Source organism: Malus sylvestris, chromosome 13 (genome assembly GCF_916048215.2).
Source record: "Malus sylvestris chromosome 13, drMalSylv7.2, whole genome shotgun sequence".
In the NCBI taxonomy this organism is placed as follows: domain Eukaryota; kingdom Viridiplantae; phylum Streptophyta; class Magnoliopsida; order Rosales; family Rosaceae; genus Malus; species Malus sylvestris.
Genome location: NC_062272.1, coordinates 20,566,564 through 20,582,661, shown reverse-complemented (window position 1 = coordinate 20,582,661; position 16,098 = coordinate 20,566,564). Strand labels below are relative to the sequence as shown.

Below are 16,098 nucleotides of genomic sequence, written 5' to 3'. Positions count from 1 at the left end.
AAATGAAAATACATTTTATAGTGAGACATTTAGTGCGTTAAAGTACATCCAATCATGCTATTTTTTATGGTTAAATTTGAACTCAAATGACTAGAAACTCGTTATTTCAAAATCAATGCATCTTTTTTATCCGTCAATATTAAAGTATGGATGAATGAGATGTATATCTATAAATGGCAAAAATAATCGTACCACAAAGAATATCTGCTCAGAGAGTTGTGAAACAAAAAATTGAGTTACAGAATGCAGCAAGAAATGAAAAGGGAAGTCTCAATTAAATCGTTTATGTGATTGCATATGAATCATATACCTGAGCTAATTTACATGTTCCAATTAATTAAAGGAAAACTAATGAAAAAGGTTTGAAAACTTTGAGTTTTAATGATAAGGACAAAATAAGGGAACTTTAACGAAAAGCACCTGGTACTATTCACTTTAACGAAAAACCACATTTTTACACTAAAAAGTCAATCATGGTACTATTCACTTTACCCTTTATTTTATCCTTATCATTAAAACTCAAAATTTTCAAGTCATTTTCATTAGTTTTACTTTGAAACTAAATTACTGAAAATGGCTTGAAAACTTTGAGTTTTAATGATAAGGACAAAATAAAGGGTAAAGTGAATAGTACCAGGATTGACTTTTTAGTGTAAAAATGTGGTTTTTCGTTAAAGTGAACATTACCAGGTGTTTTTCGTTAAAGTTCGCATTGGCTAAGTGAATTAGGAGGAGGAGGAAAGGCGGCAGCTGGTGAAGTTTCAGGTGAGGAGGAGGTTGCTGTGAACACAAAGCTTTTGCAGATGCTAGATCAACGAGTGCACGATTTCTCTGAGGATAAGGATTAAACGCAGTTCATTAGATTAAGTAGATGTTACAAAACCCAGCGAGATAATGCCATGTTTGTCCAACTAGAAACAGATATTGTAAACCTCTTCAAAAAACTTGTGTTGGTCCTTATGCTTAAATCTTCACCAACTAGCAAAACTGTCACCTTGTTTTGGTAAAAGTTTCAGTTGTGCAATTTTTTACCAATGAATCGTATACAGGTTCTGCATCATAGGGACACTGGAAAAAGCAGAGGATTTGCATTTGTGACAATGAGCCCTATTGAAGATTGTAACGCGGTCATCGAAAATCTTGACGGATGCGTAAGACTCTCTCCTTCTGATTTCAAACATCAATGATAAAGAAAACTTCACTCCTTCCTCCAAATTCCGCATTTACTCGTCCCATCTCTCGTAGCAATAGAAAATAGGTCCGTCACGTGAATTAACTTGAATTATATGTCCGTGGGTACATATAATAGCATTACTCAGACCTTATTACAACATTTCAGGAATTTGCTGGGCGAACCTTGAGGGTGAACCTTTCGGACTAGCTTTTCGTTGGGAATTTATCCTGGTCAGCCACATCCGAGAGTTTGACAAAAGCTTTCAAAGAACATGGAACCGTGGTTGGAGCTAGGGTTCTATACGATGGCGACACAGGAATGTCCCGTGGCTATGGATACGTATGCTACTCAACAAAATCAGAAATGGACGCTGCCTTAGAATCTCTCAATGGATTTGTATGCTACTCTTCTAATCCATCTCCTCACATTCTTAGATCCATCTATGGATGGCCAAGTCATTCCCGCTTTTACATATTGGGTTGGACAAATTACAATTTGACATGTGCTTGTTTACAAGGAGAGACTGTTTGTGTTGACTTATAACACAACGTAGCCTGTTACCATCCCAGACAAACATTTCTCCAATAGACAGAAAAAGGAAGAAGTAGCGGACATGTCAAATTGCAATTTGCTTGTAAGGATGAATGACTCATTCATGCAGGCATTCTCTGTAGCAGTAGGTACATTATGTCCAACTTTTGGGTAGGCTACTAATACTTGTGTTTAATTTCTTGGATTCTCATCAGGAACTAGAAGGAAGAGCACTGCGTGTAAGCTTGGCCGAAGGAAAACGTTCATAAAATTTGGTGTAAATTTGAATAAGGGGTTAATCAATGGGAACTTTAACGAAAAACACCTGGTATTGTTCACTTTAATGAAAAATCACATTTTTACACTAAAAAGTCAATCATGGTACTAAAGCCATAACTAAATCCTAAAGCCTAAAGCCATAACTAAATCCTAATGTTTTAAAGCTGGTATTAAGTTTTTTCTTCTCATCTCTCCCTCTATTCTTCTTTTGCGCCGCACCACTTTCCCATTTTCTTCACTTCTTCTCTTCTTCGTTTTTTCTTCAATTCTTCTCCTCATCCATTATTTCAATACGTAGCCTCCATCTCATAATATTCCAAACATGGATTTTCTTTCTTATAAGCTCTTGTTGATTTTTCTAATGCTTTACCAATATTAGAATTCATTTTATTTTATTTAAGAGATGTTGCAGGATGTAGTATTGTTAGTCATTAGTTAAATTTATATTTCTTGCTGGCATAGATTTGTGTATGTATGACATGCTCTAGCTTGTTATTGGGGTGAAGTAAAACTAGGGTGGGCATAAAAACCGGAAAAGTAAAAGATTAAAAAAAATATATATATATAATTTTGGTTATAACCGTAAACTGGTATGAATCGACCGAAATCGTCGTGAACTGAACCTGACCGTTTTAGTAATAAATTTGAGCGAAATCATACCGAATCAAACCATTGAAATTTCTCAATTCTCATACAAGTTCTAGAGTGAAAGCGGGCCGAACCGGCCCGTGCCCATCCCATAGTGTCCATCAAGAGTGTAAAGATTAAACCAAAAATGATCACGGGTCAACAAGGCCCAAGTGATTACAGGTCAAGCCTGGGTTCATGTTCTTGCTTATTTGAGTTCCCGAGTAGTAGTCCGTTAAAGTCAAAGTAAATGGAGTATGCTCAGGCGAAACCTCTATCTACGACTCGCATCACTCTGCACAGCGGCGGCAACCGCAAAATCCCTTTCAAAAAACCAAATTGCAATGCCATCCACCAATCTCAAACCCCTCAACTCCAAAATCTCAACTTCATTGAGGGATGGCTCTGTCGAAGAAGCCCAGAAGCGGTTCGACAAAATGCCTCAAAAAATAAAAAAATAAAATAAACACCGTCACCTGGAATGCCATGATTCGTGGCATGTAAGGTTTACTTGGTGAGCAAGATCAAACACCAAGTCATGCAAAAACACAAGTAATATGAGCTATGTATAAAGTAAGACTTAATTAGGGTTGTAACCGGATAACAACCATTTGGAGGGAAATATAAGGAACCAATTTGAATTTAAATGATGCAGTTAGAGTTCCTATGATAACTAACTGCAACTGCTCACTTAATGGGAGGAAGCAGGTATATATATAGAAATGCTTGGTCCCTCTTTTCGGTGATTAATCCTTGTTCCATGCTGTTTTGGTTTGTCCCATTGATAACCAGAGAATACTAAAGTGATCACAAGAGAAGAGAAGACTAATCATTGCCCTAAGAACCGATTCAGCCACTGTAGAACATGGTTGCAAATTCAGGTTAGAGCTTCTGCTGCTCAAGCAATGATATAACTGAATTCTGCTGTTCAAGCGGTAGATTCTATAATTGTGCTATGTCTCTCAAGCAGTGATATAATTGTGCTCTGCCGCTCAAGCAAAATACGAACATTTTTTGTAAATTATTAGGGTTTATGCATGCTCATTTAATGCCCATGCATAGCATAAATTTGTTGGTAAGGTTTGATGGTTTCGGTCTTTAAAAGACTACTTTCAAAATGGGCAGTTCCAAGATGCGGTTATTTATTTGATCGGTCGATTGATCGCAATGTCTTCTCAAACAACACAGTGATTGCTGGGTTGATGCAGTGTGGGGATGTGGATGGTGCGAAAAAAAGTCTTTGAGAGGACGAATTTCAGAACTGTTGTTACTTGGAATTCAATGGTTTCTTGGGAGGATTGGTGAAGAGGTACGAGTGTTCGATGGGATGCCGTTGAAAGATGTGGTTTCTTGGAACTTGGTGGTTGGGGACCTTGGGAATATGGAGAGCTTGATTTGGCTGAAAAGTATTTTAAACAAATGAGCATTCGAGATTTGGCATCTTGGACTATAATGATTTCAGAGTTTTCTAGTGTAGGACATGTCGTTGATGCCCGAGAGCCCTTTGATGGAACACCTGTGAGGAATGTTCAGGCTTGGAATGCAATGATGACAGATAAAGTGTTATCCTTTTAGTGTACAACAATTAATCAAATCCAGTTGTCTTGCTAATTTCGAATTTGACCAATTTTTTTTTACGGATGATTTTTCAACAACGACTAAAAAAATGAAAGGGCTCATATTACTAAAATCAAACCCAAATTATGTTCACTTTCAAATAAAGTTATCTAAACAATCAAACAATACAAGAGAATTTATTGGTGCATAAAGAATTTTATTTTGAGTTATTTCATATAACACCCTAAGTTTTGATCTATTGATTTAAAACAAGCATGTAAAATACCTGACATGAAATCAATGCTAGAAAATTCTTGTGTTATGTTATGTGTATATTTACACATCTCATTCCACTCTCAAACAAGTAAAATTTAGGGCAACACTTATCATTCAGTTATAATAATTTGGTAATGAACTTGCTATCTACGAGAATCGAATATAAAATCACTCACCAATAAATAAAGATGTATACCACTAAAACGTGATATTAGTGATCATCCTAATTTTGTATCATATCCTATTAACTTTATCTTCTGATAATTGTTAATTAGGGATTTTTGAGATTTGGACAAAATCAATCCTCATTTATCACAAAGTACTTGTTAAGCAAGGATTTTCCTTGTAAAATCGGTTAAGAATATTCATCTTTACCCTCAAAGTTCAAAGTTTGATTCCCTCCCTTCATCAATCTGTCCTTGTATAATAATAAAAATAAATAAAAAAATATCCAAGGAAAATAAAATCACATACTCTTCTTCTCTCATACACTCTTTTTTATATTTAATTATCAAATTGAATAAAATTAAATCTAAATAACGACCATGATTAAATAAGAGTGTCAATAAGATTAAATATAAATAACGACCATGATTAATTAAGAGTGTATAAGAGAATAGGAAAGAAGAGAGTAAGCATTTATCAATTCTCATGATTTAATACTTTTCGGTAAGTTGGCCCCAAGAGGTTTAGCCTCCACATTAACAAAGCTCTTTTCCAGATATCATGAAGCATTGTGTTCAGGCTCCCAACATTCAAAACATAAAATAAGGACCACCAATTTCTTGGACCCAACGATCTACCTTATACAAAAAGAAAAAGCCGATGAAAACTCTTATTAAATTCAAATAATCTACCTTACTTCTTCAATTTTTTGAGAAAGTACTTCTTCAATTAACTCAAGACATATAATGCACTCCTCAGTCAAACCGAAAACTTTCTTTCTTAAAACAAAAGAGGGAACACTTATTCTCCTTTCGAGATCGTTACTTTAATTTATACCATTTTGTTCCCATTCTCTTCAAACATTTAAATACTCCTTAAACTAAAGATAACAGTGTATCCTTCCCATAGTTTTAATTTATTTATTACTCTACTGTCAATTCAATTATACCCAACAGATGCTCTCCGAATCTTTTTACGAGAATTTTAGGAATTCGTGAATTTTATCTGTTTGTTATATATTGTACGTTTATTTTTTATCAAATAGTATTTATGTTTAATTTCAAATAAAAATATTTAAAATAATTTCTGACCGCACCATGTACATTGAACGAACACGATTCACGAATTTCTAAAATCTTTATAAAAAGCATCCGGCGATGATCCGAATTCCAATTATACAATTGTACCTCCTGCGCCAAGCTGTAAAAAAAATAAAAAAAATAAAAAAAATGATGCACCACTTCTTCCAATCCAGAAACCCAAATACCAAACCTCACTAAAATAAAAACCCTTTTTTTTTTCTGCAGAAAAATTACAGTTTCAAGCAAAAAACGCTTCAATCTTTACTCTATCCAGTTGGGTTTTTCTCAAAGTTTTAAAAAACCCATCTCAGGAACTCCAAGAACTGACATGATTTGATCCAAAAACTGAAAACAGCAAATGGGTTTTCTCTCTAACCCTGTTTCCAATTTCTCCCTCTATCTGCTTCTGTTCTTCTTTCTCATCAGTTTTGAGCTCATCCCAGTTGCTCAATCTGCCAGTGACATCACCTCCTTGGTTTACAAGGGCTGTGCAAAGCAGACATTTTCTGATCCAACAGGGGTCTACTCCCAAGCCCTCTCAGCCCTCTTTGGGTCCCTGGTGCAGCAGTCCTCCAAGGCCAAGTTCTTCAAGACCAACACAGGCAGTGGCCAAACCACCATCTCAGGGCTCTTCCAATGCAGAGGTGATCTCAGCAACTCTGACTGCTACACCTGTGTGAGCAAATTGCCCCAAATGTCTGACAATCTCTGCGGCAAAACCATTGCTGCTAGGGTTCAGCTCATTGGGTGCTACATACTCTATGAAATCTCAGGTTTTGCCCAAATTTCAGGCATGGAAATGCTGTACAAAACCTGTGGGGGGACTAATGTGGCAGGGTCAGGGTTTGAGGAGAGGAGGGACACTGCCTTTAGTGTTTTGGAGAATGGGGTTGTGAGTGGCCATGGATTTTACACCACAAACTATCAACAGGTTTATGTTTTGGGGCAGTGCCAGGGAGATGTTGGGGACTCAGATTGTGGGGAGTGTATGAAGAGTGGGGTGCAGAGAGCTCAGGTTGAATGTGGGAGTGCAATTTCTGGCCAAGTCTATCTCCATAAGTGCTTTCTCAGCTATAGTTATTACCCTAATGGGGTTCCCAGGAGATCATCCTCTTCTTCCTCATCATCCTCTTCATCTTCATCAGGTAAAAAATGGAAGTTACATTCTGAAATTTTGATTTTGGGGTTAAAGATAGTTCTTATATCTTTTACAATTTGTCCAATTTCTTGTTAGATTGTTTCAAAGAGGGTTTTTATTTTATTTTTTGTTTTGTTTGAATCTAATTTAGGGAGAGTGAGAGGGGAATTCGAAATCGGGTGCAGAGGGGGAATGATTTGATTTCTTATACGTGTATATTAGTAGTATTTAATCTGATTTTTTTTGGATTGTGGTTGATTGATCTTAGGGTCAGGAAATACAGGGAAGACAGTGGCTATAATTTTAGGAGGAGCAGCAGGAGTTGGATTCCTAGTCATATTTTTGTTGTTTGCCAGAAATTTGATGAAGAAGCATGATGGTATGTATTGCATTTTACACATCCATGAACATGGAGATATGCATTTGTGTTTTCAGTTGTTTATTTATCTTTTTTTTTTTTTTTTTAATTTAGGATTCTGAATTCTAATCTGCCATGGTTGGAATATGTTATCCTGTGCAGATTATTGAAGAGGGAACACATGGGTTCTCAAGATTGCAAGCTTCTTTTAAGGTGGAGATACTTAAGGAACAATTTTTTGTTAATTTCTTTTTCTGTTAATTTTGTTTCTGCTTTCTAGAGAGAAAAATAGGGTTTTGTGGTGGATAGAATTGGCAAACACAAAGTGGGGAAGGAGGATCAATGTGCGGATGATCCCCTTTTTTTGTTGGAAAAACAAGCAATTATGAAACTGAGGAAGTTTTTCACAGAGGTGAAAATTTTGATGTAGGAATGAAACGAAGAGAAGGGGATTTTTAGCTTGTTTCGGGGTATTTTATTCATTATAATTTTTAACCGTTAAATCTTTGATAAAAAATACAATTATTAAATACTTAACGACTAAAAATTTAAACATATAAAATATACAGCGAAGCATAATAGAATTTCGAAGAAGACAAAACAGAAAAGAAATGGACGGTGGAGTTACAGATTTATGGATTCTTGCTTTACTTTGCATGTTTGTCTTTTTTTTCACTTGTCTTGCAGACCAAACCAAATGCCTCCGATTGCTTGCTTCACAACTTTTATGCTTTTCAGAAAAGTTGCACGTTGCAGCTTCTATCTCTTATCTTTTTTTCTCTAAGAGTACATAATTTTTAATTTTTGCTGGGTTTTATATGGATGACAATGACCGGTGACAAAATAGTTTTTATTCAAAATTTGTATTTTCATGCTGGTTTGTTTGTCGTAAAATACTACAAGAGCCACAAAGCAAGCAGACAACAGTTTGACGCGCTTTGGGCTTTTACTGCAGGATAAGGATTGTCTGTCCTCCATTTTCATTTCCGGTGCTTTTTTTGTGCCTTCTTATTTTGTGTGGTCATGGTTAAGCCACGTTAATATTTTATATTATTATTTTTTAAAATATAATAAGATAAAAATAAATAATAATATAAAATGTTGACGTAACTTAACTGTGACCAAACAAACAGAGGCATCGGAAATGGAGGACAGACAATCCTTGTCCTCAGTGGCGAAGCCAGGATTTCTCGGGGGGAGGGGCGAATTTAAAACAGTGCAAGGTTAAAAAAAAAAGCAACAACTAAATCTTTGTATATAATAATGTCTTCCATAATTAATCAATAAAAACAAATTACAATTGTTGTCGACGAGGTTTCATGTCATGAAAACGTCGCATAATAGGCTCATTATCAATAAAAGCAAATACATCTCTCTCAATGTAAACAACCATGCTATCACTCAACCATTGATCTCCCATTTTATTACGCAATGGTGTTTTCACAATCTTCATAGCAGAAAAAGCTCTCTCCACCGAAGCGGTTGCAACCGGTAACACCAAAGCCAATGTAAGAAGCTTATACACTAACATATAGCTTTCACACCTCCCAGTCTTCACTAACTCTTTTGCAAGATCACTGATTCCTCTCAATGATGAAAACTCACTATGCATCTTCATATCTTGAATGTAATTATCAAGTTGAATTAGAAGATTCATGAGGTCCATACGATCAAAATCTTGAGGATAAAGTTGGGCTAAACGAACAATTTTTTCTTTGTCAAAAGATGCAAAATTATTCACTGGACTCAAACATGCTATACAAAGAAGCAACTCGGTGTTTACCTCATTGAAGCGATCATTCAATTCCTTTAGTTGCATATCAAGGACTTGAAAATAGAGGTCTACACGATAGTAATGGAAGTTTGTGATTTTTGGAGCTTTACGCCTTGATTTTCCAGGTACGAAATGCAAATCCTCCATGTTAGGAATGACAATATCATGCTCCTCACAAAACTTTTCTACATCATGCAACAAGTCCCCAAAGTCATCATCTCTCAAGGATTGTAGTCTTTGCTTGCATACTTCCACTAACCCCATCGCATTCACAATATCTTGATCTTTCTTTTGCAATGCTTGTGATAACTCATTTGTAATTCCCAATATAAGTCTCATCAAGAAAAGGTGAAACACAAAATCAAAAGTTTGTATGTCTTTGAATAACCCAGTAGCTTCACCGAGATTATCTTGGTTGCGATCACTTTTAATCCATTCAACCACCTCCACCACGGCTTCAAACATAACAATAATACTAACTATAGTACCATAATGCGAGTTCCACCGTGTATCACATGGACGCATGAGGCTACTTTCTTGATTTAACCCTTTACCCGTTTCAAGATTACCAAGATGAAGAGCTTTTTGAATTTGTTCTTGTTGTTTCTCTCTCAATGCATCACGACGCTTGCACGAAGATCCAATAAGATTCACCAATCTATTAGCATTGATGAAGAAATTGGCAACATCCTCATTTTCCTTTGCCACAAATACAAGAGCTAGTTGGAGTTGGTGTGCAAAACAATGAATATAAAATGCTTGAGGGTATTTGTTCAAAATCTTTGTTTTAAGACCATTTAACTCACCTCTCATATTACTAGCTCCATCATAGCCTTGTCCTCGTAACTTGGACATACTCAAATTTGTTGTAGCAAACAATCTCTCAATAGCCTCTTCAAGTGAGCTACTAGTTGTAGAGGAGACATGTTGAACACCCAAAAACTTTTCAATTGCTTCTCCTTTTTTGTTCACATAACGCAATACCACCGCCATTTGCTCTTTATTGGAAGCATCACGTGATCCATCAACCAAAAGAGAAAAAAATGTACCTTCCATATCTTTAGTGATTGCATTAATAGTTTCAATAGCACAAGCACGAACAAGATCCTTTTGAATATCGGAAGAAGTATACTTGAGATTCTTGGGAGCATTCTCAAACACAACCTTTCTAACTTTCTCATTATGATCGGCAAGAAATTGCATAAGCTCTATATAATTACCCCTATTGCTCGATTTCAAAGATTCATCGTGCCCACGAAAAGCCAAACCTTGTCGCAACAACCATCTTGTGCAATCAAGTGCTCCACTCAATAAAGTATGATAATTAACGCGAGCTTCATTAGTTTGCTTGATCACAAATGTTTCAATGTGTTGTTTTTGTGTCATCAAGTCTTTAGCTTGTTGCATAGCTTTATTGTGAAGACTTCCAACACCTCCCTCGTGGACTCGAAAATTTTCGAGTCCTTTCCTCCAATTTGTAAACCCTTTTGTAGTGAAGACATCACTTCCACTACCACCCGCTTTATCAAAATCACATTTAAAAAGATAGCAATAACGGCAAAATGCAGCATCTTTTACTATACTATACTCCAACCACTTAAAATTATCAAACCAACCTATAATAAAACATCGATTGTCGCTAGCTTTCCTTGGCATGATGTGAGACTTAGGTTGACAAGGTTCCTTTTGAAGGTAGTATCTACGAATTGCTTCACGACAATTGAGTGGATAATCAAGCATTCGACGTCTCAGTCCAGGGTCTGCCGGAAGATTAGCTAATATTTCATCCAACTCAGTAATCTCACTTTGTTGTGCACTACTCGGAATACTAGAAGGAGGAGGAGGACTACCCGGAATATTTGAAGGAAGAGGAGGACTATCCGGAATATTTGGAGAAGGATTTAAGCACTGTTTCTTATAATATCGTTCCATTACGTAACTGTATAACGAAAGAAAAAAAAATATATCTTAGACTCTTAGTCCTAGAGTAGACTACAAATTTAATTAATCAGTACCAACAATCATATCATATGAATAATCAATTTTTATTCTACAGTAGAGTATGTAGACTACGAATGTAATTAATAAGTACCAACAATGCATTTGAATGAGGGTTTTAGTTAGTTGAATTGGGGTTCATTATGTTAATGTAAATATAATATATCAGTCCTCTTTTTATGTACTTCAAAAAAAAAATCAATAATCATAGTATTCATATGAATAATCTATAATCAATAATCATATAATGTATAACCCTATAATCCTACATCAATTAAACAAAAATTTATATTCAATAATCAATTAGGGTTTGAAATAAATTTAATTTTTTACCTTAATTGGAATTTGGAATGGCTGTGCAGATGTGCTTGCAGTTGCAGTCTTGCAGACTGATGTGTCTGCCAATTGGAAAGTGAAATTTGCTACAGGCAGAAGGTTTTGTCGTGTGGGGTGGGGAAAAGGGGGGAAAAGGTGGGGTGGGGGACTGACGGGATGGGATATGGGGAATAGGGTTAAGGGGTTTTTAATTTGAAATAGAATTGAGATGGGGATGGATGGGGACCAGTGGTCCCCCGTTTATATATATATATTTTTTTCATTCAATCAAAACGACGTCGTTTACCAAAAAAATTTAATTTTTTTTTACCAGGCCCAAAACGACGTCGTTTTGGCCTGGATTTTAAAATTTTAAAAAAATCCCTCCCGGTCGTCTTCCCCGAGAGCAATCTGTTTCTGGTTTCAGAAATGGTGCTCCCCAGTTTCCGGCCGAACTAGGGGGGTTCAAGCGTCGCTCCTGCCTTTGTTTTCTGGCGAGCGGATGGGCGAACGCCCCCCTTCGCTCCTACGTAGCTTCGTCTCTGCTTGTCCTGTACATATTTGGAAGCTTTAGACTTTGGAAGTAGGTTGACGTCATGTCCTGAAGAAAAAGCTAATGCTGTGTGAAATGTCATTTTGAGTGACATTGTGGATTTCCAACGAAAAAGCACTACGAATACGATTGACAGAAATTCTTACTTATCGTCAATTTTTTATTTTTAAATTAATAAAAAATAAAATTGTTTAGTCATCAAATTACATAAAAATAAATAGTTAAATTTTAAAACTTTGAGAAAAACCCAGTTCGTCCCTCCCCCGCCCCTCTCCTTCTCTCTCTTCTCCCCATCTTCATCTTCTTCCCCCACCTGTAACCCCCAACCAAAAAAAAAAAAAAAAGCCAAATCTCGTTGGCGAGAAGATGGGTGCGCGGAGAAGGTGGAGGATGTGGAGAATGGATAAGAGTGGTGGATTTGGTATTGGCAGGGGGATAGGTTTTTTTTGGGGGGGGGGGTGTGAACTGGGTTGGGTTGGGTTCTTCTTCTTCTTCTTCTTCTTCTTCTTCTTCCTCTTTCTTATTCTTTCTGGGTTGCAGGGAGTTGGGGGGGGGTTGATGGGTTTTCAATTTTTTTTTTTGGTTGAAGATTAAGCACCTCTTTCTTATTCTTTCTGGGTTGCAGGGAGTTGGGGGGGGGGGTTGATGGGTTTTCAATTTTTTTTTTGGTTGAAGATTAAGCAGGAAAGAAGATGAAGATTCTTCTTCTTCTTCTTCTTCTTCTTCCTCTTTCTTATTCTTTCTGGGTTGCAGGGAGTTGGGGGGGGGGGGTTGATGGGTTTTCAATTTTTTTTTTTGGTTGAAGATTAAGCAGGAAAGAAGATGAAGATGGAGAGAGAGAGAGGGGGGAAGGGATGAACAGAGGGATTTGTTTTTACTTTTCTTTATTATTTTAAAAAATATTAAATATTTTTTTTTAGTTTTTAATAATATTTTATTAAAATTTTAATAGAAAATAGGCTCCGAATCAAGCCACGTCAGTATTTAACTGAAAAGTAAATGGCCAAGTAACGGAAGGTATAACATTGGACCAAATTCTAAAAATGAGGTATGACATTGTTAATTTTAAAAATGAGGTATGAAAGTGTCGTGACACCAATAGTTGAGTTAGTTTTTTGTACTTTACCCTATATTTTATCTCCTCAGATTTGGGTGTAATTACAACCTCATATAATATCTTTAAAACATTTCAATCATATACATTTTATTATTATTTTATTTCAATATCATACAACCGTCTCTTTTCCTGTTAGTCCTTCTGTTAACTGCTTACGTGGGTGAAGCAAGTCGGACAAGTGGATTAAAAAAATTAATTTTTTTGGTAAATAACAAAAAATACCTCAACTATTGGTGTCATGACACTTTCATACCTCATGTTTTAAAATTGACAATGTCATACCTCATCTTACGAATTTGTGCCAATGTTATACCTTCCATTACATGGCCGTGAATTTTTCAGTTAAATGCTAACGTGACTTGATTCGGGGTCAACTTTCTATTAAAAAATTATTAAATTATTATTAAAAACTAAAAAAAATTTATTATTTAATAGTTTTTAAATATTAAAATAATAAAGAAAAGTAAATAAAAAAATAAAAAAAAACCTTAGGTCAGTTCGTCCCTCCCCCCTCTCTCTTCCCCATCTTCTTGCAACCCAGAAAGAAGAAGAAGGAGGAATAAAAAAATTAAAAAAACCCAACCCAACCCAGTTCGTCCCCTCTCCCCCCCCCTAAAACAAACCCAGAAAGAAGGAGGAGGAAGAAGAAGAGGAAGAAAAAGAAGAAGAAAAAAAAAAACCCAATCCAAACCAGTTCGCCCCCCCCCAACAAACCCAGAAAGAAGGAAAAGGAGGGAGAAGAATAGGAAGAAGAAGAAGAAGAGAGAAAAAAAAAAAAGGAAAACCAGTTCGTCCCTCCCCCTCCCAACCCAACCTACAAAAGAAGAAGAACAGAGAGAAGGAAAAAAAGACAAAAAAAAAAAAGGAAACCCAGTTCGTCCGTCTCCCTACCCCCTCCCCCGGCACCCACCCTCTTCCCTCCACACCCATTCCCCCCATTTTCTCCGCGCCTAGGTTCTTAACCTTTGGAATCGGCATGGCGAAGGTTTCCCGATTTCACCTCAACGGGATCTGGGTTTTTTTTTTTTTTTTTGGGTTGCAGGTAGTGGGTGTGAGATTGGGTGCAAAGGGTGGGTGCGAAGGTGGGGAGGTTGGGTGCGAGGAGAAGAGGGGGTGGGAGCGAGGAAGACAATTTGGTTTATTTTTTTTCTTTTTTTTTTTCTGGGTTGCAGTTGCAGGAAGGGGGAAGAAGATGAAGATGGGGAGAAGAAAGAGAAGCGGGGGGGGGGGGGAAAGGGGACGAACTGAGTGTTGGTTTTTTTTTTAATTTTTTTTATAACTTTTCTTTATTATTTTAATATTTAAAAAATATTAAATGATTTTTTTTAGTTTTTAATAATTTTTTAATAGAAAATGGGCCCTGGATCAAGCCACGTCAGCATTTAACTGAGAAATTCACGCCAAGCTAACGGAAGGTATAACATTGGCACAAATTCGTAAGATGAGGTATGACATTGTCAATTTAAAATATGAGGTATGAAAGTGTCGTGATACCAATAGTTGTAGTAGTTTTTTGTAATTTACCCTAATTTTTTATTATATTTAAAATTAATTAGAAATTCAACTAAAATTTTTAAAGATAATTGAATAATTAAAAAAATAGAAAAAAGTTTCAAACACCCAGAAATTCATCTCTTCAGGTTCTTCCATCTTCACTTGGTCTACTTAAGGACTAGAAGTCCCAACAGAAGCTCAACCTCGAATTCGACGAAGCCGCACTGAGATCTAAGCCTCTAACGGAAGGCAGAGGTCGTCCAGAAGTCGTCGAAGGTGAGCTTGACAAAGCCGCACTGAACTTAAAGCCGAAATCCCCAAAACCCAGATTTCACTGCCCTTCGATTTCGTTCCAAGCGACCAGTCGAATACCAAAATCCCCAAACTTCCTTTCGATTTCGTTGTTGGCTGCGTCTTGCGGTTTCGATTGACGCCAATTCGAGGTTAGAGTGAGAGAATGAGGAAGAGAAAGAGACGGAGGAGGTCGTCGGGATCAAGTGAGAGAGCATCAATGGTGTTTGTAGGGGATGGGAAATAGGTTCCATCTTTCTTTTTTTTTTCTTTTTTTTTTATGGGTAATTTGTTTCAGATCTTATATATTTTTTTGGTTGATTCTTGTGTTGAAAACAAATATGGGTATTTTTTTTATGGGGGAGAGGTTGTTGTTTGATCATGATGCTAGTTGTTGTTTAGGTTGCAGATGGGGGGAAGAAATGAGTAGCAAGTGAGGACACGACTTGGAAGAAGAAATCGAGGCAAGGGTTTGAGGTGGTGAGGAAGGTGGGGTAGAATTCATAGTGAGGCCTTGGGGTTTTTTGGGTTGCTCCTGGCTTTGCAGATGAGGAAATTGATGGTGGTGGTTTTGGAGGAAAAAGCTTTGTTGGTGTAGAAGTGATGGGGGATAGGGGTGGTTATGGTAGAAGGGTGGCTCGGGTGGGGAAATGGGTGGTGCTGGTGGTGGGAGACGGGGTGGCTCAGGTGGGGAAGAAAAAGATGAAGATTTGTGTTTTTTTTTCTTTAATTAATTATTTTAATGTTTTAAATTTTTTATTAAGTGTTTAGCCACGTAGCACGAATATGGCAGCCATGTCAGCACAAATGGGGACCCTATATTTGCCACATCATCACTTAACGGTTAACTTAACAAATTTTTTAACAGTTGTATGAAATTGAAAAAAAATAATAGTAAATGTATGAGATTGAAATGTTTTAAAGATGATGTATGAGGTTGTAATTGCACCCAAACCTGAAGGGGTATTATGTAATTTACACTTAAAAAAAATATTACAAGTGTTGCAGTCTTACCGGATTAGGAATGTACTTGTGTAAATCCTAGTGTATCTAGGAGTATCTTTGTATATTCCTTTTAGTAGTTTAATTCCTATTAGAGATGTAATCTAGGGTAAGGGTTATACCTATCCTACTACCATAAATAAAGGCATAAGAGGGTAATACAATACACACCTCAAAATTACATATCTCTCTTCTCTCTTTGTTGCCGCCGGCCCCTTTTCCTCTCTGTCCTAAATACAGTTCAGTCAAATAGGCCTACAACACATTATCAACACATTCTTGCAAGAAGATAAGGAACCGAAGAATCATGGAAGAGGCTTTCTTCTACAAATTCAAAGGCTTTCAATTGTTTTCTGCCAATCAGGTT

At 36.5% G+C, this 16,098-nt stretch overlaps 2 protein-coding genes across 2 annotated transcripts; one reads left to right on the top strand and one right to left on the bottom strand.

Moving 5' to 3' along the window:
• The first annotated feature begins 5,801 nt into the window (after positions 1-5,801).
• Positions 5,802-7,648, top strand: LOC126595159 (plasmodesmata-located protein 2-like). Its single transcript, XM_050261539.1, has 3 exons — positions 5,802-6,836; positions 7,098-7,208; positions 7,350-7,648. The coding sequence occupies exons 1-3, from the start codon at positions 6,050-6,052 to the stop codon at positions 7,355-7,357; spliced, it is 906 nt and encodes a 301-aa protein (XP_050117496.1). The 5' UTR covers positions 5,802-6,049; the 3' UTR covers positions 7,358-7,648.
• Positions 7,649-7,720: 72 nt separating this feature from the next.
• On the bottom strand, positions 7,721-10,893 carry LOC126595339 (uncharacterized). Its single transcript, XM_050261667.1, has 2 exons — positions 8,732-10,893; positions 7,721-7,727 (listed from the first exon to the last, which is right to left on the bottom strand). The coding sequence occupies exons 1-2, from the start codon at positions 10,891-10,893 to the stop codon at positions 7,721-7,723; spliced, it is 2,169 nt and encodes a 722-aa protein (XP_050117624.1).
• Between the last annotated feature and the right edge of the window lie 5,205 nt (positions 10,894-16,098).

What these genes read in the sequence shown, in the direction of transcription:
- LOC126595159 (XM_050261539.1), top strand. Translation starts at nt 6,050, where the DNA reads ATGGGTTTTCTCTCTAACCCTGTTTCCAATTTCTCCCTCTATCTGCTT. An exon ending in ATCCTCTTCATCTTCATCAG is followed by an intron (nt 6,837 to 7,097) that starts GTAAAAAATGGA and finishes GATTGATCTTAG; the next exon opens with GGTCAGGAAATACAGGGAAG.
- LOC126595339 (XM_050261667.1), bottom strand. Translation starts at nt 10,893, where the DNA reads ATGGAACGATATTATAAGAAACAGTGCTTAAATCCTTCTCCAAATATT.